General features: G+C 46.2%; 2 protein-coding genes across 4 annotated transcripts in view; one reads left to right on the forward strand and one right to left on the reverse strand.

The window, feature by feature from the left end:
- On the forward strand, positions 1-18,462 carry sws (patatin like phospholipase domain containing sws). The gene is made up of 15 exons (XM_086837975.1): positions 1-968; positions 4,614-5,345; positions 5,766-6,736; positions 6,790-7,361; positions 7,492-7,910; positions 8,641-8,916; positions 9,021-9,207; positions 10,504-10,620; positions 11,544-11,660; positions 12,355-12,566; positions 12,635-12,976; positions 13,043-13,364; positions 13,969-14,103; positions 15,618-17,927; positions 17,993-18,462. The coding sequence occupies exons 1-15, from the start codon at positions 867-869 to the stop codon at positions 18,373-18,375; spliced, it is 7,197 nt and encodes a 2,398-aa protein (XP_086694101.1). The 5' UTR covers positions 1-866; the 3' UTR covers positions 18,376-18,462.
- The window catches only part of Ubr3 (Ubr3 ubiquitin ligase), a 24,005-nt gene continuing 17,126 nt past the window's right edge, over positions 18,452-25,330 (reverse strand). Inside the window, exons 6-11 of one of the 3 annotated variants that reach the window (XM_020953440.2) lie at positions 22,214-25,186; positions 21,716-22,136; positions 20,788-21,644; positions 20,581-20,712; positions 20,371-20,510; positions 18,452-20,317 (exon numbers count right to left, since the gene is read on the reverse strand). In XM_020953440.2, the coding sequence (XP_020809099.2) occupies positions 20,200-20,317; positions 20,371-20,510; positions 20,581-20,712; positions 20,788-21,644; positions 21,716-22,136; positions 22,214-25,186 (4,641 nt within the window). In that variant the 3' untranslated portion in view covers positions 18,452-20,199. Of the gene's footprint in view, positions 20,318-20,370; positions 20,511-20,580; positions 20,713-20,787; positions 21,645-21,715; positions 22,140-22,213; positions 25,187-25,330 lie in introns of all 3 variants that reach the window. The other 2 variants (XM_020953439.2, XM_020953442.2) reach the window with 2 other exon arrangements.

Below are 25,330 nucleotides of genomic sequence, written 5' to 3' on the forward strand. Positions count from 1 at the left end.
GTTTCGTGACGATTTTCGGCCATCTGGCTGAACAGCCGGGCGATCACACTCGGAAAAAATACAAACAATTCTAGACCATTTGACTTTATTAGTTTGTAGTATATATAGCAAAAATCAAAGTTCGACTAACTAAATTAAGGAGGCTACTGTTGCCGCTGCCATCCCCCACCACTCCCTTCCGCCCCAGAGACTGCAGCAACATGTTTTGGTAAAACTAAACGCATTCAAGACAAAAATCAACATAAATTCTTATTGGAAACGAAAGACTCCTCCGCAGCAAGAGTGTGAGCGAGAGCGTGCGGAAAGAGAGTCGAAATCAAAATTACCCGTTGAATCGTAACTACAAAAACACGAGAAAAATTGAAATCAAAATTTTTGGTCGGTGGTGCTGTGCTCGAGTGTGTGTGCGGGTGTGCGAGGCCTGTGTTTGTGTGTGAAGAATAAGTGCGTGAGAAAGCTGGAGGCGCGTGCATTACAATAATTGCACAAATCCCAAGACAAACGAGGGGCGGGGGTGTCACCAATCCGCGAGAGCGAGCAAGGCAGATAGACAGGGCGAGCGAGACGGCCACGAAGCACAGCAGCAGATAAAACAACAACAAAGGGCTGTGATTTCTGCCAAAACGCCCACGCACCCGCCCCCGCCCCCTCCTTGCCGTGCCTCCGTTGCCTTGCTCTTCTCACTTCCGTATTTACCTAATAAACGGGACACAAGTAGTCAACAATAAGAACAACGACAACAGCAAGAGATAGCCGAGAGAGAGAGAGAGAGAGAGAGAGAGAGAGAGAGCAGCAAGGAAGAACAAACGACTAAGCGGTACAAGGGAGAGAGACCCAGAGGAACTAGCTGGGAGAGCAAGCGAAAAATGGATATCCTGGAGATGCTGCGCGCCAGCGCCACTGGCAGCTACAACACGCTCTTCTCGGATGCGTGGTGCGTTTACGTTTCCCAGCAGATCAGTGCAACGGTAAGTGAACTTCACCCTTTCTTTGTTTATTTTCAAACATGCAGTGAGTCAGTTAGGTGAGAGCGAGACAGAGGTGTGAGAGCAGGCAGGATAGCAGATCCAGGAGAATAGGTAGACACAGCGGAAGGGAATAAGGGTGGATCAAACATAATGCGAGAGTACAGCTGTTTTTAGGGAGTCAGACAGCATGAAAGAGAGGGAGAGAATTATCGATCACATGTGGAGGATAACAGCTGTTCTTGTCCAAGCTTCAAGTTTTCCGGGAAACTTGAAAAAACACTTGATATTGTTAAAGAAGAAGGAGTAAATATATTTTCCTTTGAAAGCCGCGAGTTTTGAAAGTCAAGATTGATTACAAATTGATATTTTGCTGATAATGATAAGCCCTATTAATAAGAAATAAATAAAATGCGTCAGCAAACCTACAAAAAAAAAGTAAATTTTCAAATTAAAATTCAATAAAATAAATATATATATATATTCTTTGAAATTGAACTCTTTAAAACAGTTTTCGAAATTAAATATTTCTTAGAATACACATAAACAGATTGGGAACACCTGTTGAATATTCCGAGTAAATAATTTCATAAATCTCTGCAACTGGTTTCGATCCTGGCTAGGTTTAGGACTTTTTAATTAGTTTGCTGATAAGACCCTCTATTCCTCTCCCATATTTCTCTCTCTTGCCCGCATCCCCATCTCTTTTCGTCACTTCCGTGTTTTGATTTGATTTCTTTTTTTTTTTGTCTTGCCTTCAAATCGGAATTTGTTTGTTTTGTGGCCTTGCATAAAACCAAAAACAAAAACAAATAACCGAAAGAAAAGAAGGAGAAAAACAAGGAACACCAACAACTGGTTACAGTAGCCACATGATAAGCACACGGCCCAATATATTATACTGATAATGATAGTGTGACCCCGCTGGAAAAGCTGATTACACGTCACACGTAACTATAAACGAATGCTAATCAGAAGCACGTGCAATTGAAAAAGGGAAAAGGGAATGGGCTCGAAGGGGGCATGGCTGCCCAAATCAGTTTTCAATAATTCAATTAACCCCTTGGGGCCGCATCAATTTAGCCCATCGTCTTGTGACCGCGACCGTTGCTTTTGTGTGCGAATTTCTCTCCCTCTCCCTCTCCCTCTCACTCCCTATCTCTTACTTTGTTGCCATGTCCGATCAGCTAGCACATACACACATACATACATATGTAAATCCAATTGGATGGCTAAGAGGGTTTAGATTTCAATTGGAGCAAATGAGCCATGGATATCAATTGTTTGCAATGGGACAAGGGGACGGACAATTGGAATTTATGATAAAACGAAAACCTGATGTAGAACTAAATTGTAAACAACAACAATGATAATGGGAATCGTAAATAAAAGTAATATACTTACTATATTTATATCAAAATAAAAGCACAATGCGGAAATTGCAGACAATAACAGAGAAATAAATAACAACAGCAGAGTAAAGTAAAAGAAAACTAATAGCAACAACAACAACAACTATTGTGAACCGCAAAACACTATGAAGAAAGTAGAAGAAGAACGACAACAACAAAAGCAGGAACAACAAGTGCAACGACGCCGCAACGTCGTCATTTCAATGTCAAAGTGCCTATGAATACAATAATAACAATAACAATTGCATATATCAAACATTAGCATGAACATATTTAAGCGTAAAGTCGAATATGTGAATACTCTCGAACAGTTTTTGATTCATTTTGTTCAATAAAAAGTTCTTTTTAAGCCCAGAATGGGATCCTTTACCTAGCTCTCTATTCTAGTTTATTTTGTAATCAAATTTAAGAGAATTTTGAAGAAAGACCTGAAATATTTATATTCTATTTCTATTTATATATATGACAATTCTTCAAATAAATCAAAGCTAAGGATAAACAACTAATGCACAATATCAGAACAATATGAAGAATTAGGGAGTGGCACTTAAGAACAACTTTTAATAGGCAAATGGCAAAACCTTGGGTCATTTTTTATTGTTTTTATACGAAAATAAATGTAATATTCCCCTGATTGGTTATAAAAGCCAAAAGAACAACAAACCGCTAACAACGCCCAGCTGATGAGCTCGATTATACGGGCCTCACACTTACTGGAATTCAGAGCGTTTCTTGGGAACAATAGCAAGTGTTTCTCCCTGAATAATTCAAGATCGTATGTCTCACTGAGCTTACATTGGGTGTCGCTTGAATATTGCATTATACGACCACAAAAACTAAACAAGAAAGGAAACTGGAATCTGGAATCAGAACTTTATATACATATGTATGTACCTTGCAGTTTGAATTATACGATCGTATTGGAAATCGATCATAACTAATCCCAAAATATTCGCTTTCGATTTTTTTGACGACAAAGCAAAGTTTAAAAATTTCATAACTTCGCTAAAAATTCATTAATTTTATTTCAGAAAACTGTCCTATGTTAGTTTTTATGAGTTTAACAAATCTGCATACTCAATTTAAAATGTTAAAAAATTCAGATTTTTATCAATTTTAACGATGTAACCCCTTATAAAATTTCGAAAAAATGACAAAAATGTAGGTTCTTCCCTGCATGCCCAGAAAGATTCGCCTGTTGATGCTGATCAAGAATATATATGGTTTATAGGGTGGGAAATGACTCCTTCACTGTTTTGCAAGCTTCTGACTAAAATTAAATTATCCTGCGGGTATAAAAAAGGCAGAAAAACATGTGTTGGAAAGACTACAAAGTACGGGTTATATATTCTTGTTTAAAAGCCTTTATCCTTAATATTTGTATTTTTTATAAGCTTTAAATTTATAGTTTTAATTACATATGTACATTTTTGTACCCAAAGTTTAATTTGAACCATTATTTGAACATTTCAAAATACATACATAATAGTGGAAATTAAACACAGCTAATTCTCTCTTTGGGAACTTTGCAAGTGTTGCCTAAATGAATAATTAAGCAAAAGTGGTTGTGGTCTCACTTATATATTCCCTTTGACCATGTTCTCCAAGGGATTTCCAAGGAAAGTTTAAGGCAGACGGCGGTTTTCAATCGAATTTTCATGATTAGTTTCGGTAACAAAGTAGAAGAAATTTTTTAGGGTTATTCTCCAAGGATTATTTGAAAAGAACCGTCTTAATATTCAGGGGAATCCCTATACCACTAAAAACAGCTGTTGCCATACAAATTTCTTATTCGATATTTTCCGTCATTTGGGTCGCTAAAAGTATCGGCTTCTCTGATTTAGTCGTTCAGGGAATCCCCTAATTGTTTAACATGATATTATTATTATTAAAGATATATAGTACATAAATCTTAAAGGTATAATCATTTAAGTGAGTTTTAGACATATTTTGGCTTTATCTATAGCTTAAAAAAAGATATACCTTGGCTCGGTATTTTTCTATTGGCGTATATCGTACGTAAGGCATTAAATGCAACCCTGCCCAATAACAAAAAACCTCGTAAACTCCCATCTCTGAGAACCTCCAATTGTCACGACAAATCTCTCGATTAAAAAAGCTCTTTGCTAATTAAAGTGTCCTTAATTATCTCGAAACAATGAGGAACTGGATTAGATTGGGATGCATTTTAAACATTTTCTCAATACTTGTTGATCTCTCATTCTATAATTCACAGATGTACGTATCGATGGGCGTCCTTATTCCGACCATTCTCCTCTTCGCCTGGTGCATATACTTTAAGCGTTTGGCCCGGTTGCGCCTGCGCGATGAGCTTGCCCACTCCCTGAGCGCCGTCACCTCGTCCGGCGGGGATCTCCGCGGCCTGCGCTTCCGGAAGCGTGACAAGATGCTCTTCTATGGACGCCGCATGCTGCGCAAGATGAAGAACGTGAGCGGTCAGATGTATAGCAGCGGTAAGGGCTACAAGCGGCGAGCGGTGATGCGCTTTGCCCGCCGCATTTTACAGCTGCGACGGGACAATATGCCGCTGGAGATGCGAACGGTGGAGCCGCCGGCCGAGTATCTGGAGGAGACAATGGAGGGCAGCGATCGTGTGCCGCCCGATGCGCTCTACATGCTGCAGAGCATCCGGATCTTTGGACACTTTGAGAAGCCCGTCTTTCTGCGACTGTGCAAGCACACCCAGCTGCTGCAGCTGATGGCCGGCGACTATCTGTTCAAGATCACTGATCCCGATGACAGTGTCTACATTGTCCAATCGGGCATGATCAATGTGTACATCTCGAATGCCGATGGCAGCACCCTGTCCCTGAAGACGGTGCGCAAGGGTGAGTCTGTGACGTCGCTGCTCAGCTTCATCGATGTGCTGTCGGGGAATCCCAGCTACTACAAGACGGTCACCGCCAAGGCCATTGAGAAATCGGTGGTCATTCGACTGCCCATGCAGGTGGGTTTCTCCATTGTTTTGTTTCGTTTGGTTTTTTGTGTGGCTTCACCAAGAACCACCTGCTCCGTGGCTTTAATCAGTGCTCATTTAATCATTGGCATATCTTATCTGTGGGTTAGATAGACACCCAAAAATATGGGCTTGAATTAAAATATTTTATAAATATAATCCAGGGGATCTAGATAAGTTTTTTACTTGCTATATCTTTAAGTAAATCCTAAACTTTATAGGGGTCTAGGAATGTATATTGTTTTACAGCAAATACTCCTCTTTTTTTTACAAGTTTTTGCAAACTATAATATGTAAACAAGAGCTGTATTTACACAACTTACTTAAAGATTACCAATTTTAATGTTAACCATATAGAGAACCACAAGACAAACTGTTTAATAAATACTTTTTCTGTTCTCTTTACGCCAGGCCTTCGAGGAGGTGTTCCAAGACAATCCGGACGTTATGATTCGCGTCATCCAGGTGATCATGATCCGATTGCAGCGCGTTCTCTTCACCGCCCTGCGTAACTATCTTGGTCTAAACGCCGAACTGGTGCAGAATCATATGCGCTACAAGAGCATTGCCATGATGTCCGGGACCATTGTCAACTCGCAATCATCGCGTCAAGCTGCCACCACAGCAATGCCGCCCAGCCAATTGCCAGTGCCACCGACAGCGGCGACTCCGATGACTCGGGAAGCGGGAGCGGGAACAGGAGCAGGAGCAGGAGCAGGAGTTGGTCGGGCTCAACACTCATCGTCGCGGCATTCGCGCGAAGAGCACACCTTATCCGATCCAAATCCCAATCCGGATGCCTGCCCACAGATTGGGACAAATCAGATATTCAGCGACCTGCACGGGGAATCGTCCAGTGCGTATGCTTTCCATCAGCAGCAGCATTCTGTGGGGAATCTGTCCACGCGTCGCGGCTCCATCACCCAGCCGGGTCCATCTTCGCCCCTTGAATGTGGCAACTCAACGCAGTCGCAGCAGCAACCGGCGCCTGCGCCGCAAGCACCTTCGATAGATCTACGACTGGTGCAATCCTCGGCCGTGGAGAGTCTGCGCCGGGAGCTGGGCCTACCGGAGGAGGATGCTCACATTATAGAACCCTTTGTGGAGGTCCGTGAACTGGAGCCCAATGTCACGCTCATCACCGAGGGCAATGCGGACGATGTGTGCATTTGGTTCGTGATGACTGGTACCTTGGCCGTCTATCAGGGCAACCAGGATGCCACACGGGCCAAGCCGGATAAGAGTGATATGCTCATACATTTCGTGCATCCCGGCGAGATTGTGGGCGGCCTGGCCATGCTCACAGGCGAAGCGAGTGCCTATACTATCCGATCGAGAAACAATAGCCGGATAGCGTTCATCCGGCGAGCGGCCATCTATCAGTGAGTACTCCATTAGGCTCAGTCGTACATTTATCTCATCTTGTATTCTATAGAATCATGCGACAACGGCCACGGATCGTTTTGGATCTGGGCAATGGTGTGGTTCGTCGCCTGTCGCCGCTGGTGCGGCAATGTGATTATGCCCTTGACTGGATTTTCCTGGAGTCGGGCCGTGCCGTTTATCGGCAAGATGAGAGCAGCGATAGTACCTACATTGTGCTGAGCGGACGCATGCGATCGGTGATCACGCATTCCAGCGGAAAGAAGGAGATCGTGGGCGAGTACGGCAAGGGTGACCTTGTGGGCATCGTCGAAATGATCACCGAGACGTCGCGCACCACGACGGTGATGGCTGTGCGCGACTCGGAGCTGGCCAAGCTGCCCGAGGGCCTGTTCAATGCCATTAAGCTGCGCTATCCCATTGTGGTTACCCGGCTGATTAGCTTCCTTAGCCACCGCTTCCTCGGCTCGATGCAGACGCGCTCGGGCAGCGGGGCGCCGGGCGCGCCCGTTGAGGCCAATCCCGTCACGCACAAGTACTCAACGGTGGCCCTGGTGCCCATCACCGACGAGGTGCCGATGACAACCTTTACCTACGAGCTCTACCACTCGCTCTGTGCCATAGGTGCGTATACAAAATATTAGCATAGGTATCTATTTTCAGCCTTTGATGATCATACTTTCCGGTAAAGTGTATATAATAAGCCAGATCCTGGAAGTTGGTCAGTTATTAATCCATCTTTATCCCACGGCAGGTCCCGTTCTCCGGCTCACATCGGACGTGGTGCGCAAGCAGCTCGGCCCGAACATCTTTGAGGCGGCCAACGAATACCGGATGACCTCGTGGCTGGCCCAGCAGGAGGATCGCAACATTATAACGCTCTATCAGTGCGATAATTCCCTCAGCGCCTGGACGCAACGTTGCATGCGGCAGGCGGATGTGATTCTGATTGTCGGCCTCGGTGATCGTTCACATTTGGTGGGGAAGTTTGAGCGTGAAATCGATCGACTGGCGATGCGAACACAAAAGGAGCTGGTGCTGCTCTACCCGGAGACGACAAATGCCAAGCCCGCGAATACTTTAAGCTGGCTGAACGCCAGACCCTGGGTGACCAAGCATCATCATGTGCAGTGCGTGAAGCGCATCTTTACGCGCAAAAGTCAATATCGCATTGTGAGTATTGTAAATGGATCTGTAAAGCGACTTTATGGGGTTATCAATACTTGTAAATGTTTAGACATAAGATTTAGTATTATTTAGTTTAGTTTTGCCATAGGTTTCCTTCAAAGTCTGTGTGTACTTGCAATATTATTGTTCTCTCGCTCATTCCTAGATATCAAATATTTATCAACATATAACCACTATTTAGAGGCATATTTTTTCTGTGATTTTAGTGCCCACTTTAAGTTCTTTTATGGTATTTTATGGCGAAAATATCTCGATATATCAATACTTATCTTTATCATTATCTCCACTAAATAGAGTCGTAAACTGTAAACCATTCATTATATCAAACTTTCTCTGTACATTTCTTTATACATACATTCCCAATTAAATTTATGTGATATTAATTCACCTGTCAAGGGCCACTACATTCAATTAAACGTCCATGGCACTGAGCATCGTAAAGATAAAGCTATCAGGTGCACTCCATAATCATAATCAGTGAAAATGAGTAAAATTACGTATCATAAATATAGCTATATCTATTAGCGAAGCATGTAGATTAGGGCAGATTAAGTATGGATAGTCACGTTTCAGGTAATCATGATTGACAATATTTCATGAAGAGAAGATAAGGTAATCAATTAACCGGGTTTTTGATTAAATATTTGACAATATTGATGGTATTTTACATACATTTTGGTTATAGTTTCTAATTTCTCTCTTTCCTGCTTTACAGAATGATCTCTACAGTCGCGTCCTGCTCTCCGAACCGAACATGCATTCCGACTTCTCGCGCTTGGCCCGCTGGCTGACGGGTAACTCGATTGGCTTGGTCCTGGGCGGCGGCGGAGCACGCGGTGCTGCCCACATTGGCATGCTGAAGGCCATCCAGGAGGCAGGCATACCCATCGATATGGTTGGCGGCGTGAGCATAGGCGCTCTCATGGGTGCCCTCTGGTGCTCCGAGCGCAACATCACCATAGTCACGCAGAAGGCGCGCGAGTGGTCCAAGGTTTGTCTCTGTGGATCCCAGGGATCTTGGAGATCCTTTGAATGTTGAATTCAGGCCTAGCCTATCATGAAACATATAATAATTTTGGAATTGAATTATTTCAGAAAATGACAAAATGGTTCCTACAACTGCTGGACCTCACTTACCCGATCACATCGATGTTTTCCGGACGGGAGTTCAACAAGACCATCCACGACACCTTTGGGGATGTGAGCATCGAGGATCTGTGGATACCCTACTTCACGCTGACCACAGACATCACGGCCAGTTGCCATCGCGTTCATACCAATGGTGAGTCCAGTCGGTCGTCCTCTGCTTTTGCCTTTTCTCTCCCTCTCTGTCTCTTTGTCTCTGTCTGTCTCTTTCTTTAGATATCTCCCTCCTGTTATACATATCTCTCTCTGTCTCCTTGTCCGTATCTATCTCTGTCTCTGCTATTGTCTGCCTTGCTCTATTAGTTATAAAACTGCAGTTAATATATCATTTAAAGGGATTATCTTTACTTTGCTACATAAATATCAAGATTTTGATTTTATATCGATGGAAATATATATTGTTATGATTAAAGAAATTAATTCATATAAATTATTAAAATATTATTGATCTCTTAATCGATATATTACCTGCACAAAGTTAGTATGTTTTATTTTAGTAGCTTTCCTTTAGTTCTTGCTTCTTTCTCTCTGGTATTTCGATAATTTTCGGTTCGATTGTAACGATAACACAGCTTCTTATAACTTCTTCTGTTTTTGGCTTTTGTAACGCTTCCTATTCCTTCAGTAAAAGCCTTAGAACTGAGTGTACATCCACGATAGAAAAAGACAAAAAAATACACACCCCACACCTGCACACACACACACCATCCATGGCCAGCAATTAATTTTGGAACAATTTCTCAAACATTTAAATGTGAAAATTTCGGAATTATCGGCGCTGAGCTCCCAATTGAATGTGTGCCGTCTTTAATTAGTTGTAATTTCTTGTTGTCCAAATTTTGTAAAGAAATTATTTTTAATTGCTGTTGTTGTTGTTGCTGTTGTTGGTTTCGCGTTGATGTTGTTTCTCTGCAACAATTTGGAGGTTTAAGCATAAAACAAATGAGTATATCCTTGGCTCTTGTGGTTTTTGCTACAGACTTAAAACGTCTGCTGCTCCCTCGTAAAAAAAAGCTACCCATCGCTGCTCCCATTTTTCAACAAGCTCCACTTGTGACACTCATATTCTTTATGTGAAATTCATTTAAAATTGATCCTTCTTTTGTGTGATCCTAGCCAAAGTCATTTTACAATCCTTAGTTTTTTTTTGTGGTCCCCATTTAACCCATATTAGTGGCTCCCAAGTCCTGTAACCCGTACATCGCATGCCCCAAGCTCATGTTTATGTTAATCCTCATCACATATCCTTAAAAAAAAAGAAAAGAAAAGATCGTTGAACGCTTTTTTCTCTCTCTCTCTCTCAATCTCTCTTTTTTTTCTCTTTTCCCCCGCCACACACACAACACACACACGAATTAAACACCCTACACACACACACCCACACCCGCCACGACTTATCATTGCTGCTGGCATGTGTGTCTCTGTGTCTCAGGATCTCTGTGGCGTTACGTACGCTCCTCCATGTCGCTCAGTGGCTACATGCCGCCGTTGTGCGATCCCAAAGATGGGCACCTCCTGCTGGATGGCGGCTATGTGAATAATCTGCCAGGTAATTAGCAATTAGCACATAGAATACGATTTAACCAAAAAAAAAAAAATGAAAAAAATAACGATAATGAATATGAAAATAATACCTAAATCCACCGAGCGTGTTAATCCAAATCTCACTTTCAATTCCAATCTAGAGCTGTTGTTTTTTTTTTTTGTGTTGGCACAGAAAGAGAGAGAGCGCGCAGAGCGTTGGAAAGTCCTTATTGTTCGTTCGATCGATCATGCTTGCCTGCGTTCCCTTCCACTGCTCCACTTCCCTGTTTCATACAAAAATTCCCTCTTGCCCAATACTAAAAAGTTGTGTTGTGTTTTTGTACCGTTTCCGCCGGATGCCATTGCTTTTCTTCGGGCTGGCAATGCCGTCGATCCTTGCATCTCAACCGGTAAAGCTCATTTCCGCCATCATGACCACACACACACACATGAACACACACTGACACAAACAAACAAACACTTGTTAAAAAAAAAACAGAGTGCACAAAGTTTCTTTGGTTTTTTCCCCTTATTTTATTAACTTTGTAGTGTATAGTTGTTGTTTCTTTCTGAGTTGTCCTTTTGTTTGTTTACCCCTTTCCTTGGTTTGGCCTTTTTGTTGTATTTTCATTTGTAGTTAGAGCCTTGTAGCAAAACCGTTATTTCTACACAAGCAACAGTTGTCATCGTGGATAAAATTGTGTCTATCTCTTTATCTCTCTCTCTCTCTTTATCTTTGAAACACACACACACTTACACTCGTCCTCCTTCACACACACACACACACGATCAACAATGAAAATGAAAATTTATGAAATACGAAATTGATGAAATTCAAATCCATAACCCACCATGTCGCGTTTGTGTCTCGTCGTGTTGTGATGTTTTTGATTTGTTGGCTTTGTACACCTGTTTTGTCACCTGTGTTGCAAACGGCAAATAAAACAGGCCACCTGTGGCGTTACTGCCGCGCCAGCATGTCAATTGCCGGCGTATTTCCGCCATTTTGTGATTATAGCGACGGTCACCTGCTGCTCGACGGCTGCTACACCAACAACGTTCCAGGTAAACAGCATCCACAGAGTACCGAGTACCACCAGTCCCGTAAACGTACCATCCACAACACTAGTTGCAATTCCAATTCCCATTCCAACGCTCTGCGTCCGCTCCAGTATTGGAAATTGAATTCAGCGAGAGTGTCCTTGCAAAGAGTCCTCGATTTCCCATGCATCTTGAGTCTCCAATTGCTTCAAAGTTCCAAAAATGCAATTGAAAAACATTAAATTAAGCAATCTAAATTTACAATTAAATCGAAATTAATTTTGGACTAAAGTTTTCTAAAGACTCAAGTTGCTGCGGGAAAAACAAAAACACAGCCAGTGGATTCTATTTAGTTGTAAACGCGAAAATAACACGATTTAATATTAAAACATACAGAATATTATATAATAACACGTATTTACCCATTGAAAGGCTTTCTCTTTGCAAAATTAAGCCCCAAAATAAGGTTTTAAAGGTAGAAATTTGACTTTTCCTTATTGGTATTGCCAAACCTTAAATTACAAAGCTTATTTCTCTGCTTAATTTTGCAAAATGAACCAATAATCGCGCTCGAGATGCTACTGAGAATTGCTAACCAAACATATTTGCATTTTAAACAACAAAACAACCATCCGCCTCCGATCCGCATCCGTGTATTCCAACGCCATTTCCCTCCACACGTCCACTTTCCCGTTTATATATATGTATATATATATAGCCGATGTGATGCACAACCTGGGCGCTGCTCACATCATAGCCATTGACGTCGGCTCCCAGGATGACACCGATCTGACCAACTACGGCGATGACCTCAGCGGCTGGTGGCTGCTCTACAAGAAGTGGAATCCCTTCACGTCGCCCGTCAAGGTGCCCGATCTGCCGGACATACAATCCCGGCTCGCCTACGTCTCCTGTGTCCGCCAGCTGGAGGTGAGTGTGCCTTGGATAGTTTCTCTACAAATCCTTTATTAATCCCTAAACTTCCTGTTCCCCAATAGGAAGTGAAAAACTCAGACTATTGCGAGTACATCCGACCGCCGATTGATAAGTACAAGACCCTGGCCTTTGGCAGCTTCGACGAGATCCGGGACGTGGGCTATGTGTTCGGCAAGAACTACTTTGAGAACATGGCCAAGGCGGGGCGGCTGGGCCGGTTCAATCAGTGGTTCAACAAGGAGCCACCCAAGCGCGGCAACCACGCCTCCCTCAACGAGTACACCTTCATCGATCTGGCGCAGATCGTGTGCCGACTGCCGACCGCGGTCAACACCGGAGCGGAGATCTTTAGCGAGGACGAAGACTGTGATGGCTACATCTCGGAGCCAACAACGCTGAATACGGTGGGTTTGATTAGGATTAAGGCACGGATTAATCAAAGACTAAATCTATTTGTGTTTTAAATACAGGATCGTCGACGTATCCAGGTGCCGCGTGCCGGCAACTCGCTGTGCTTCTCCGAGACTGAAATAGACTCCGATGTGGAGATCGATCTGAAGCTAGAAAAGACGAGTATTCAGAGCAAGGAAGAGGCTACACGACATCATCATCGGTATCATAGGCATAAACGGGAAGACGAGGTGGTGGCAGCGACCACGGCGGAGCAAACAGTCCAGCAGCCACAGAGCACAGCAGATGTTGGAGGGCGGTGTGGCTTGGAGCAGGGAGAGAATTGCCTGAACAAGGACGACGATAAGGAGAACCGGAACAGGGCGAATAATGAAACCAAAAACTAGCAAATAGGCAAAAAAAAAAAACGAAATCAATCATCCGCAGAAACACGGTTGACCTCTCTCCCCTATAGGTTTTATAATATAGCAACCAAGACTTAGGCTTAGCTCTTAGCATACGAGAAAAACCGAAGAAAGATTGCCTTGCCACCCACTGCACACTCTCTCCCACTCACCCACAACTACACATATTGTAATGCAGGCACAACTTTGTCCACAAAACTTTGTATATACATATATATCAACTATATGTATATATATTGTATATTTTTACTGAGGAGAAAACCTGTAAGGAAACGGAGATCCTGGGCCATCCCGAAAACCGCATCCACACCTACACCTAGTGGTGTGTGTAGTCTCCCCCTCTCTCTCTCTCTATATATATATATTACTATTAGTAAGTGCAAATTGTTTGTTTTAATGGTCGGATATATATAGCATATATGTATATGAATTCTTTTTTTTTCTTTTTGTAAATGCAAGCAAATAAACTGAAATCAATTGAAAGTACAAAAAATACACAAAGAAACGTCTTTAAATCTAAATGGAGTCGGATATTTATTTATAATTTACTTATTTACATTTACTTATTACATTTCCCCAAGTGTTCCAAGTGTTGGATTCGGAGTCGTGGCCTATTCCCCGGAAATCGTGGAATGGCACTGATACCGAGTGGTGCCGGCGCCCCAGGCCTCATCTTACAACGGCATCGGCCATAAATGGCTACATCCAGTGGCCAGGTGAGTCAGTTGCCCAGGTAATGGCAACCACAGAGCTTGGGATAGTTGTCGGCTAGCTAACTAAGAGGTGAGTCCCATAAAATTGAAGGGAAGAAAAATAATAGTGTCTAAGTTGAGTGTTAAATTAAAAAAAAAAAAAAATTTTGAAAGCACCGTTAGATCCTCAGAGAGGGAATAGCAAAGCTTCTCTCTGATTGGTCAGTTCAAATGTAAACAAAGGACGGCCATCATTAAAATTTTGAAAGCACCGTTAGATCCTCAAAGAGGGAATAGCAAAGCTTCTCTCTGATTGGTCAGTTCAAATGTAAACAAAGAACGGCCATCATTAAAATTTTAAAAGCACCGTTAGATCGGCGGACTGTGGTTCTGAAGTAACGGTTCTTAAAAGAGGGGAAAGCAAAGATCTTGCTGCTGGCGAACAGCTTGCTGCTGTTTCTGTTCGCCTGGTACATAAAGGTAATGAAATTGGTCATTTTGGCCGGAATTTGGTGCAAACAAAAACGGATTCGATTGAAGTTGGACTCGCATTCACCCAATTTGCCCAACTCGAGTCAATACAAATTAAATATTGTAGAAAAATACAGAACATAAATTTTCACAGTCTTCTATGAACTCTAGGGAATATATTATATTAGGTATATTTCTGGTTAATTTCGGTTGGGTTTTCGTGGAATTTAAATTAAACTTTAAGGTGTATGAACTCTAACAAATTGCGACAACTCTCACTCCATGGCAATCATGTACCCTGAGTGTGCCCTATTTTTTTGAGTTCCGAAATCAAAGTAGGCAGGAGAGGGCAATCCTAAACTAACACACTCATCGTCGTTTTCGGTGTCAGAATTTTTTAGTCGTTGACCGATTCGGAGCTGAGCAGACCTAACCAACAAAAAACGAAACGCTTTTTAATTATTGCCTTTCGGTGGCACTTAAATTCGATTTTGTAATACTTTTGTATAGCGCGGCATCGGCTGTGCTTTATTTTTCGATTGCCCACGATTCATGTAGTTCGTGTATTGGTGATATATACATACATATCTCTTTCCTTTAAGAATGGAGAAGAATCGCAAACACAAGAAGGTTAAAAATTGTGAGTATGGTACGGGGAAGCACACTACCTGTGAAAACTATAGAATCCCAGGGGGGCGCAGAACATCGACAAATACAAATCTGCATTTTTCTTGGTTTCAATTCAATTTTGTTTGGAATTAGTTGCTACCAATGTTGTTATCAATAAGATTCGTAAGCTCGATCCATTTTAAATACCAAATTCAAGAAAATGCACACATTACACGCACACATACATATGTAAATAGCAAGAGGTTTTTTTTGTCTTCTTTCCTTTTCTTTCTTTCAAATTTTGACACTTTGCAAACACCACATATATACATATACCGCCATATTGTCTTCTCTCTCTCATTTTTGACAGTTGTTCACACATACTTTGTTATATATGCACGTGTGTGTAATCCTCCTCTCCTTCTTCCATTCCTTTCTTCCCCCTTCCTCTTTGTCAGGCAAAAAAATGGCACGCGGCAAAAAAGCCCCGGCCCCGCTCGAACCCGTCAGTGCTTCGGAGGAGGAAGCGCGTACTTTGATGCCACCGCCTCCCATTCCGGTCAACAAGGAGCCACTAGAGCAACCGGAGCCATCCATCCAGCACATGGTCGCTCTGAAACCCAAGTTCTTGCCCAACCTGAGGAGTCTGGTGTTCCCGAAGATGGTATACGAGCAGGCCAAGCGTCTGGTGATCACGCCGCTGATGACCTACAGCCATGATGCCGCGGCCGCCACGAAGCTTCGCGGCGCGCGCTGTCCCAGCTTCGAGCTGCCCAAGGATATGTTCCCCAGTGGGGCACCCATATGGAAGATCACATTTCTGCCGGAGGAACTGCTGCCGATGGGCTTCGATGCCGGCGGCGTCTTTGCCACAGGCGTCCTGGCCCGCAAATACTATCCCACAGATTTGTTGAGTGCGGATCACAAGGGCCAAACGCCGCCCCTATTCATTGGACATCGCAACTCGAGCTATATCCTACCGCCGGAGGTCCAGGCCCAGGCCAAGGGCAATGGGAACGGTGGGGGTCAAGCACAGGCCCCGCCTAAACGCATCCAGCCACTGACACCGGCACCGCCACCTTCGCCACCCTACAGGCGCAGCATACAGAAGCCCAATGCCTCCGTTACGGATGATATGAATCGACGCCTTCTCCACCACAACATCACCGTGATTGAGATTGTCATTATGCCGACTTACCCGAAGCCACAGTCGAACTATCCTATGGCCGCTCCTATGCAGATGCAGTGCAACATGTATGCACCCGACTTGAGTAAGGTCATCTTTGCAACGCAGGAAATTAAGATGACCGTTGTGGCCATCCTCTCGACGGTCCATCAGCCGAACGTACCGGAGGTGGCGATGGCCACCATGGACAACGAGACGTGTCCCATGTTCGAGCTGCCTGCCGATATCTTTCCGGTGGACATCAACCGGCCGGGACCACGTTTCCTGCCCCAGCGTTTCCTGCCCGATTTCTGTGATGCTGGTTGCGTCTTTCCGCCGGGCTCGCTGCCCGACTCTGTGTTCCACGGCGCCATCCGTACGCACTATGACCTGGAGCAGCATCACTATTCGATGACGCCACCGCTGTTCGTGGGCCAATGCAAGCAGCAGCAGGAGCAACCGTGTGACAACGGAACTGCCCAAGTTTACAAAATTGACCCGGTAGCCATGCAGCTGAAGAAGCTGGCCCTGAGGAATATGGCAGCGACGAAGAAGGACACCACCAAAATCCCGGTGCCCCTCCCCGAGGGCACGAAGCGCTCCCACGACTTTAAGCTAGCGGCTCAAGCCGGCAAGCCCAAGGGCTTCGTCCTCATCGAATCGGACCATGTGCCGCGTGGCGCCATCCCGACCGATTTCTTTGGGGCCTTCCTCATGGGATGCTTTTTTATGATTGCACCCAATAACAAGGGTGTAACTCAGTCCTCATCCGAGTCGGAGGATGATGAAGAAGATGAACAGGAATTCCTGGACTTTCAGAATAATATGTTTACTATGGTAAAATTGAACAGAGGAAGTCTGGCAGGAGTGCCGGCAGTTGAGAAAACTGAAGTTCAGAAGAATGAAGTTAAGAAAGCGGATGTCAAGGAACCGGAAACTGAGGAATCGGAAGCCGAGCTCAATTCTGAAGAATACGAAACCGAAGAGTACTTGGACGAAGACTGCGAGTCCGAGGGATATGAGGCAGAAGAGATCGATACCGATGAGTATGAGGCTGAAGTGCGCAGGATCGAGGAGATCGATCCAGATGAGATCGACACCGATGAGTACGAGGCCGAGGAGGTCGATCCAGACGAGATCGAGACCGATGAGTACGAGGCTGATGAGGACAAGACCGAGGAGCTGGATCCCGATGAGATCGAGACCGATGAGTACGAGGCTGAAGAGGGCAAGACCCAGGAGTTGAATCAAGATGAGATCGAGACCGATGAGTATGAGGCTGATGAGGGCAAGATCGGGGAGCTGAATCCAATTGAAATTGAGACCGATGAGTACAAGGCTGATGAGGGCAAGACCAAGGAACTGAATCAAGGTGACATCGAGACCGATGAGTACGAGCCTGTAGAGGCCAATACCAAGGAGCTGAATCAAGATGAGATCGAGACCGATGAGTACGAGCCTGTAGAGGCCAATACCAAGGAGCTGAATCAAGATGACATCGAGACCGATGAGTATGATCCTGAGCAAGCGGATGGCAAGAAGCCCAAGGTGGTCCAAAAGTCCGACATCGCAGAGCCCCCGGCTAAGGAACCCAGTCTAAAACGTAACTCCAAGGTGTTCAACTAGAATTAAAATGAAAGTTAACAAAATGTCCCTTTAATTTTGCAGGTAAACATACCAACACTGATAACGAATACACCAACCGCATCGCACCGGACTACACTGGCTGCGACAAGGTCTACAGCTACTTCACCATCGACAGCAACCTGGATGATATTGCCGAGGCTGCCGGTGACCTGACCACCGCCCGTTTCGAGGTCATAGTGCATGCCTCCGAGCTGCCAGGAATAGACGTGAACCGAGCCGTGGAGCAGTTCCGCCAGGTCCTGCAGTGCCGCAACGAGATTCGAGCCAAAATGACGGGACTGATCAATGCCCACGATGCGAAGATGGAGGCGGACCACAAGGTGGTGCTGGTATCTCCTGTCCCGGAAGTGAACACCAAGCGCGTGTTTCGCAAGACTTGCTCGCAGTGCGGTAAAAACCACTAGACGAAATCCATATCAATAATGGATATCGTATCAAGTATATCGATTTTTTTAAATCTTATTTACAATAAATATTAAATTTTTAATGGATTCTCAAGTTTATTCAGGGGCTTTTATCGGCTCGTCACGTCTCACTCCCTACATATACATATATTTATATAATTTTAGCCTTGCGTTTTGGGTTTCAACTATAGAGTGTGTGAGTGTGTGGGTGGTGCTTTAATTGGAAATAGTTAATAGTTAATTGTTAAATTTCTCGATTTGTGTCTTTGTGTGGAGTATTTATTAGTTATTTAGTCTAGGACGCCGAACCAAAACAAATGTATTTGTTAAGCTAGCAAAAAAAAAAAAAATAGAAGAGAATCGAAGGGGGAAATGTCTATTAACATAGTATATTATATATCGCCTTCAGTGTATTTACAATCCCTAAAAATATTCAAATACTAATTAAATATATTATTTCTCGTGTCTTTTCTCTTTTTAAAAATGAAACTCAAACGTTAAAAACTTGATAATCCAATTAATTGCTCTAGAATTCGATGGAAACACATGTTATTCACCAATTGGGAGTAGTAGACAACCTTTTTCTTTTAATTTTTTGTTTTTTTTTGTTTGTATCGCTTAATTTTCTTTGCTTCAATTACAAATAAATTTCACAACTGTAAAAACCTTAAAAATACAGATGTATTTAATTGCTAAAGAGCTAGGGCCCATTTCAAACCCCAGGAAATCCAAAAAAAAGAGGGCTTTTTAGATCTGGGACTAACTTCCGGTGCAAGCAAGGGTGAAAAGTTTGAGGGCGGAAATGTGGGACAACAAAATTCACCTAGCTCTTCCTTGTCGCGTCTTATTACATATCGCCTATCATATGTATAATAATTAATATAAGATGTGTGTGTTATGCAAACTAACTTCTACGCAATTCACAATTCGCTTTTCGTTTATTTGTGTAATTTTTTTGTTTGTTTTCTTTTATGTTGCATTAACTTTAGTTATATTTTATATATATATATTAACTATATAAACTTTTTTATTTATTTTTTACATGCACAATCTCATGAGGCCAAAAACGTAGACAATTTTGTTAATATATCGTGTGTCGGTAGTGTGTTTTACTCGCTACTCATTACTCGCTCTCTTTTGCCTTTACTTTTACCTAAGGAAAAAAAATCTATAGAATTATGGTCCTAAGACTTATCTTTAGAGAGACCGAGTGAAACTGAACTTCCTAGCCGCTTCCTTACTTCTTCATATAGCATATTTATATATTTATTTTATATATATATATATTTATAAGTCGTACTAGATTTCTTGCTAAATATTTTCTTCTTTTCTGACCGGAGATTTGCTGACAACAAACAATCGCAATACATAAATCATTATGTGGCTGTGTTTCGTATTCATATTAGAAGTATGCTTGTTATATATGTATAAAGGGCGTGTAATATCAATTAACTGTAAATTGCCAGGGTAGGATTTAAAGGTGCTTGGTGACATGGACAAGGGTAAGGACACATGGACACACGGTTGCGGTTATAGAGATTACCTGGCATGTGTTCTACTAATACTCCCCATCTTCCTCCTCCTTCGCAAAACAACATAAAAAAATATAGGGAACACGTGGGGCGAAGGTGGAGGAGACTGGAGCTGGTAGCAAACGGATGATTTGAGATTTGGAGATTGTGTGTGTGTTGTCGTGAGTGTCGTCTTCGGAGGAGCTTCGGGTTGAGTGGTTCGACTAGGCTGTGAGCGGCCTTCCAGCTTCTGCGTTCGCATTTAGATCTGGCCAACCAGCTCCTGTATGCTGCGCAATAAGTCTTCCATATTTCACAAGAGATCCCGATGGAATACCCAGGTGTGTTTTGTATGGGCAAACTTATGGGACAGCCACTGCGACTCCAGCAGGTTGAAGCGATCCTGGCTCAAGTACAGCGGTTTGCCGCGCCTGCAAGGAAGGGATTGAAGCAAATGTTTGATATATCACAAAAGAACACTCACTTGAGATCCCGATCCTCCTCATCAAAGTCGTCCAAGTAAAGGGAGCCCCACAGGCAGGCACGACGGCCGCGTATAACGATAATATACGTCGAGGTCACCACCAGGAAGATGCCAATGCCGCCGCCGCAGGATAGGGTGTGCTGCACACATAAAAAATACAATATATACATTATAGCATACAATAGAATATAGAATCTAGCTGACACTCACCCGCACCGCCTCGCAGCAATCGTTCTCTGCACAACAGTTCTGTTTGAGGCACACAATCGTCCCGCACAGCAGGCAGATGGAGCTCTCCTTGGGCACCTTATAGCAGTTGAGGCAGGGCCGTTCGTGGTAGTACTGCCGAGAGAAAGAAAAATTTATACATTTAGCTTAACGATCCCAGATTTTGGTTAATGTTAGGTTCTGCCTCACCGTAAACAAGCGCTCGTACTCGCGCGGCAGCTCGAGGAGTCGCGGCTGTTGCCACAATGAATGCTGATTGATAAGCACCAATTCGCGCACCGTATCCGTTGGCGGTCGCACGTCCATAAGCTGCTTGCACCAGAACTGCGGCAGAGTCTGCTCGGTGCCGGGTATAAAGCACAGGCCCTTACTGGCATTGAAACAATCCCAGTCCATGGAATCGGTGACCAGTTCCAGGTAGTAGACGAGACGCACAAACTCTAGCGGTGGCGCCGAAATCTCTGGCATCTCGTGGTGATACAGATGCTGTCGCAACAGGGCGGCCACACGCAGAAAGGGCAGGCACAGCGTTTGCAATTGCAGTTCCATGGACTTGAGGTTGACCTCGGATGAGGACGAGGAAGAGGCTGCTGCGGCTGTGGAGGCTGCTGCTGCTCCTGCTGATGAGGAGGCTGCTGCGGATGGGGAGGCTGCGGCGGAAGTAACAGTAACCGTGACGCCGGAGGATGTCGAGGCGGTCGCTGCTGCTGCTGCTGCCGCAGAACTGCTGGTGCTGGGTATGCTGTCTCGTCGCAGATGCGATAACTTGTTCGTATGCCGAAGCACCAGGGCCATGGCCTTGCCCAGCTGCGAGGAGTTGGCCTTCTGCTGATGGTGGTGGCCACCAACAAGCCGGCGGCGTGTGTACGTCGAACTAGCCGTGGCAGAGGCTTCCCCAGCGGGACTACTATCACTGTCGGCGGCGCTGCTCCCGTAGGTGGCCAGTATATGATCGCACTCGATATCCGTGAGAGTGACACACAGCTGCACCACTATTTGATAGTACAGCAGGTTGTACATCACCTTCACCATGCAGGTAAAGTAGTCTGTCAGGATTAAGAGAGAGAGAGAGATAAATACAGGATATTGGGAGGAAAGTAATGTAGATAACACTCACCCTGATCAAGATGCAGCGGCGCCAGCAGGATAAACTTGAGCAGCAACGCTATGGGATCCGCCAGCAGGCTGGGTATCAGATCCAGGCAGTGAGCCGGCAGGGGTTCCGTTTCGCTCACCGGCAGACCGGCCAGCGAGGCCCAGCTGCTCCACAGCGGCCACTCCGCCAGCACTCGGACATGGACCGACAGCACATGTAGCAGCGGCACAATGCAGTCCCGCTTCGGCTTGTACCGCGTGGCATTCGCCGAGCACAGCGATCCGCCACGCTGTATGATCTCCGCCTCCAGGTTCGTGCGCGCAATCGAGGTGACAAAGATGAACAGTTTGTGGAACGTGATCGAGGCGCACTTGACCTTGCGCTGGGCTATATTGGTCATTACCTCCATGGCATGGCCCATGGCCTCTGTTAGCTTTGTGGGCTGCTAAAAGTAAGAAATAAATGTTAGAAGACGCACTGGGATGGATCCTCAGGGGATCCCTAACTCTATATACTCACCGGTATCGTCTCGTTCTCCTTGATCAGATCGGTTAGGTCGGCCACGAGGCGCTCAAAGGGCTGATTACCCGAGCGCACCAGATGCGTGGGCCTGTCCAGCTGCGGACTGAGCGGCAGCACCGAGTTCGAGAGCTGCCGGCACACTGGGCAGTAGAACTCACCACGATCCTGCACCGGCTGCCGCTGAGTGGTGTACAGCGTCTTGAGGTACGCCTCAAGGCAGCCGAGATGGACGTGGTGGCCGCACGACTGCACATGGACGCCGTTGTCGTAGGCCATGTTGTTCGAGAGATACCAGGACTCGTCGCCGAATTTCATGCTGAGCAGCTCCGTGCGCCGTGCGAACTCGGCGGCCAGACGGGTGGCATGCGCCAGCTGGTACTCATCCTCCACGTTCAGCGGCAGGGGCAGTCTCTCGGCTATGCGCCGTCGGTGGCCAACGATGCCGCTGGACTCGACCAGCACCACGAGGCCGATGGGATTCGTTTCGGTACTGGGCGTGGTGCAATTGCAGATAATGCAGTCGTATTCCTTCTCGCGCGGCTGCTCCTCGTATAGCTCCTCCTCGTCCTCGTCCTCCAGGCCGTAATCCATGCTGCTGGCCGCCGCGGCCGCCGACTGCATGAACTGCTTCTGTTTGTTGGCAAAATCCTGCATCATCTTCTGCTGACGCTCACGCGCCTTCTTGCGACGCTCCTCCTTCTCCTTGGTCTCGCGCGCCTTCGCCTCCGCCTGTTTCTCGCGCTGGTTGGGCCAGAGGCGGGCTCGAATCTCGTCAATGCTCAGCGCGCAGAGTTCGTCCTGCTTGGCGATCTTTCGCAGCAGGTTGCCAATGAAAAAGGGTCCGTCGCCAATCCGCGAGGTGGACACGTGGATGTTCTTGTAGTTGCGCATGCCGCCACTGGCACTACCGCGTCCTCGCTCAGCCAAGGCAGTGCTCGAGGTGCTGGCCTCATTGCAGTCCACATCCATGGAATCCTCGGTCCCCGAACCTCGCTCCTCGCCGTCGCTCAGCGAGAAGCTATCCAGCGTGCCCGAGAGCTGCGAGTGAAGCTTGAGCAGCAGCGACAATATGCTCTCGTCCAGATTCAGCTCATCCTTGTTGCTGCTGACGCCACCGATGGCAATGTCCACGGATCGTTTGCGTGCTCCGCCAGCCTCATAGTTCATCCGCCGGCCACCACCGCCGCCGCTGCCACTGCCCAGGGCCCCGCTGACGCCCGAGGTGAAGCCACCGCCGCCGACACCGCCGGCGCCGACATTCGATGGCACAATGTCCATGTTGACGCTGCTGCTGGGCACGGCCACGGGCTGGACCCGCTGGAAGGGGAGCAGCATGCCGCTGCCCGTGGGCGTTGTCGGGGAGAACATTTCGTTGCTGGCCGGCGGCGGATGTGTGATTCCAGCAGCTCCGGGTCCAGTTCCAGCTCCGGCTCCCCCATTGTTCGTTTCGGCAAGCAGGAGATCCCTTCGTATGGCCACCTCCATGCCGCTCTCCGGCAACGTGATCTGCTGCAGCGGGAAGTGAAAGTCAAGGGCGGCAGCAGGGCTCATGTCCATGGCATGATCATCACCATCCCTTAGCAGCTCATCATCGTTGCTGTCCTGTCGGATCACTACGCCCGTTTCGGCGACCACGGATAAATCGGGTGGCAGGGCCACCTCCATGCCAGGCACTCGCATTAGAGCCAGTGTCTCCGATACGGTCCGTCCTCGGACACCGCCCACTGGTGCCAGTCCCAGGGCACCGCCGCTAGCGCCGCCGCCGCTTCCTCCTCCTACAGCGCCGCCTCTTGTGGCATCTTCGCCCTCCATTTCAGACTGGCCAATCATGCGCAACGCCTGGTCCGGTTCCCCGTCGACATCAAAGTCAAGATCCGAGTAGAACGGATTGGAGCGGTAGCTAGAGGTGACCACCTGCGGGTCGCGTGACTTTAGCGACACCTTCTTTACCATCTGACGGAGATTGCAGCTGAGATTGTCCGTTGGATAGCACTGGAACAGCTTGGGCGGCTCCTGGCAACCAGAGCCGTAGCCATGATGATAGCCCAAGCCGCCTGTTGACTCAACCATGGCAGCAGCAGGCGGAGCACCGCTACCACTAACACCACTGCCACCCACATCCTCGCTGGTCTCCACGGCAATTTCGAGCAGGAAGACGGCCAGGGCCAGCACATGCTCCGAGACATCGCGCGTGTGGACGGCACGGAATAGGATCGACAGGATGGTGGAGTGGAAGACGCGCGAGTTAAGGATGCGGCAGGGATCGCTGAAGGAGCTGGTGGCGGGCAGCGCCTGAGGCAGACGGAACGGCGGCCACAGATTACCGCTTGCCGGCATCTTGTCCTTGCTTTTCACATAGTTGGTGAAGCGATCCAGCGACGACTGGAAGTCGCGACGATGCACGGCCCTCAGGAGGACATGCAGTGGGTCATAGTGCTTCTCCCACACCTCATCGATGGGCGTGAAGAGGCCCTGTTCCAGGTTCTCGCTGCCGCTCGACGGCGCCTTGTACACGGACAGCTTCTTGAGGAAGGTCTCAAAGTTCTTGGTGTGCACGTTGCCCGATCGTTCCGGCATCAGCTCCAGGAGCTGCGAGTGCGTCTTGTTCTCTGTGGAGAGCAGCGCACTGATCTCGATGATGCACTGGGTGGCCTCGTCGTTGCCCAGGTTGGTGCGACTTGTGACCAGCGTGGCCAGGAAGGTGAGGAAGCCCTCTAGCATCGACGACTGCTCCGTTTTTTGCGTCTGCTTCAGCGGCGCCGTCTCTAGCCACTGGGCCACGTCGAACAGCTCAATGGTTTTCTGCAGGAAGAAGTACTGCGGCAGGTTGGTGGCACAGATCTGCAGGAAGAACAGATCCATATCTGCCATCGAGTTGCAGAAGTTCGCCTGGATGTAGGTCATGGCCTGGCCCTTGATCTGCAGTCCATTCCGCACCCATTTTCCGGCCAAAATCTCGTAGAAGAAGCTCTGTAATGATGCAATTGGAAAGGAAATAAAATTAAAATTATAATTTAAGTAAAAGAAAAAAAAGGAAGCTAGATTCGGGAAGACGAAGTCTGTATACCCTTACAATTTACAATTGGATCAGGATTCCGAAACAGAAATTGATCA

This window comes from Drosophila serrata, unplaced genomic scaffold, assembly GCF_035046125.1.
Source record: "Drosophila serrata isolate PLE 108 unplaced genomic scaffold, ASM3504612v1 contig_336, whole genome shotgun sequence".
In the NCBI taxonomy this organism is placed as follows: Eukaryota; Metazoa; Arthropoda; class Insecta; order Diptera; family Drosophilidae; genus Drosophila; species Drosophila serrata.

Bases quoted from the DNA above. Each gene is read 5' to 3' on its own strand.
- sws (XM_086837975.1), top strand. From the start codon at position 867: ATGGATATCCTGGAGATGCTGCGCGCCAGCGCCACTGGCAGCTACAAC. The intron at 969-4,613 runs GTAAGTGAACTT...TATAATTCACAG, and splicing joins CCCAGCAGATCAGTGCAACG to ATGTACGTATCGATGGGCGT. The intron at 5,346-5,765 runs GTGGGTTTCTCC...TCTTTACGCCAG, and splicing joins TCATTCGACTGCCCATGCAG to GCCTTCGAGGAGGTGTTCCA.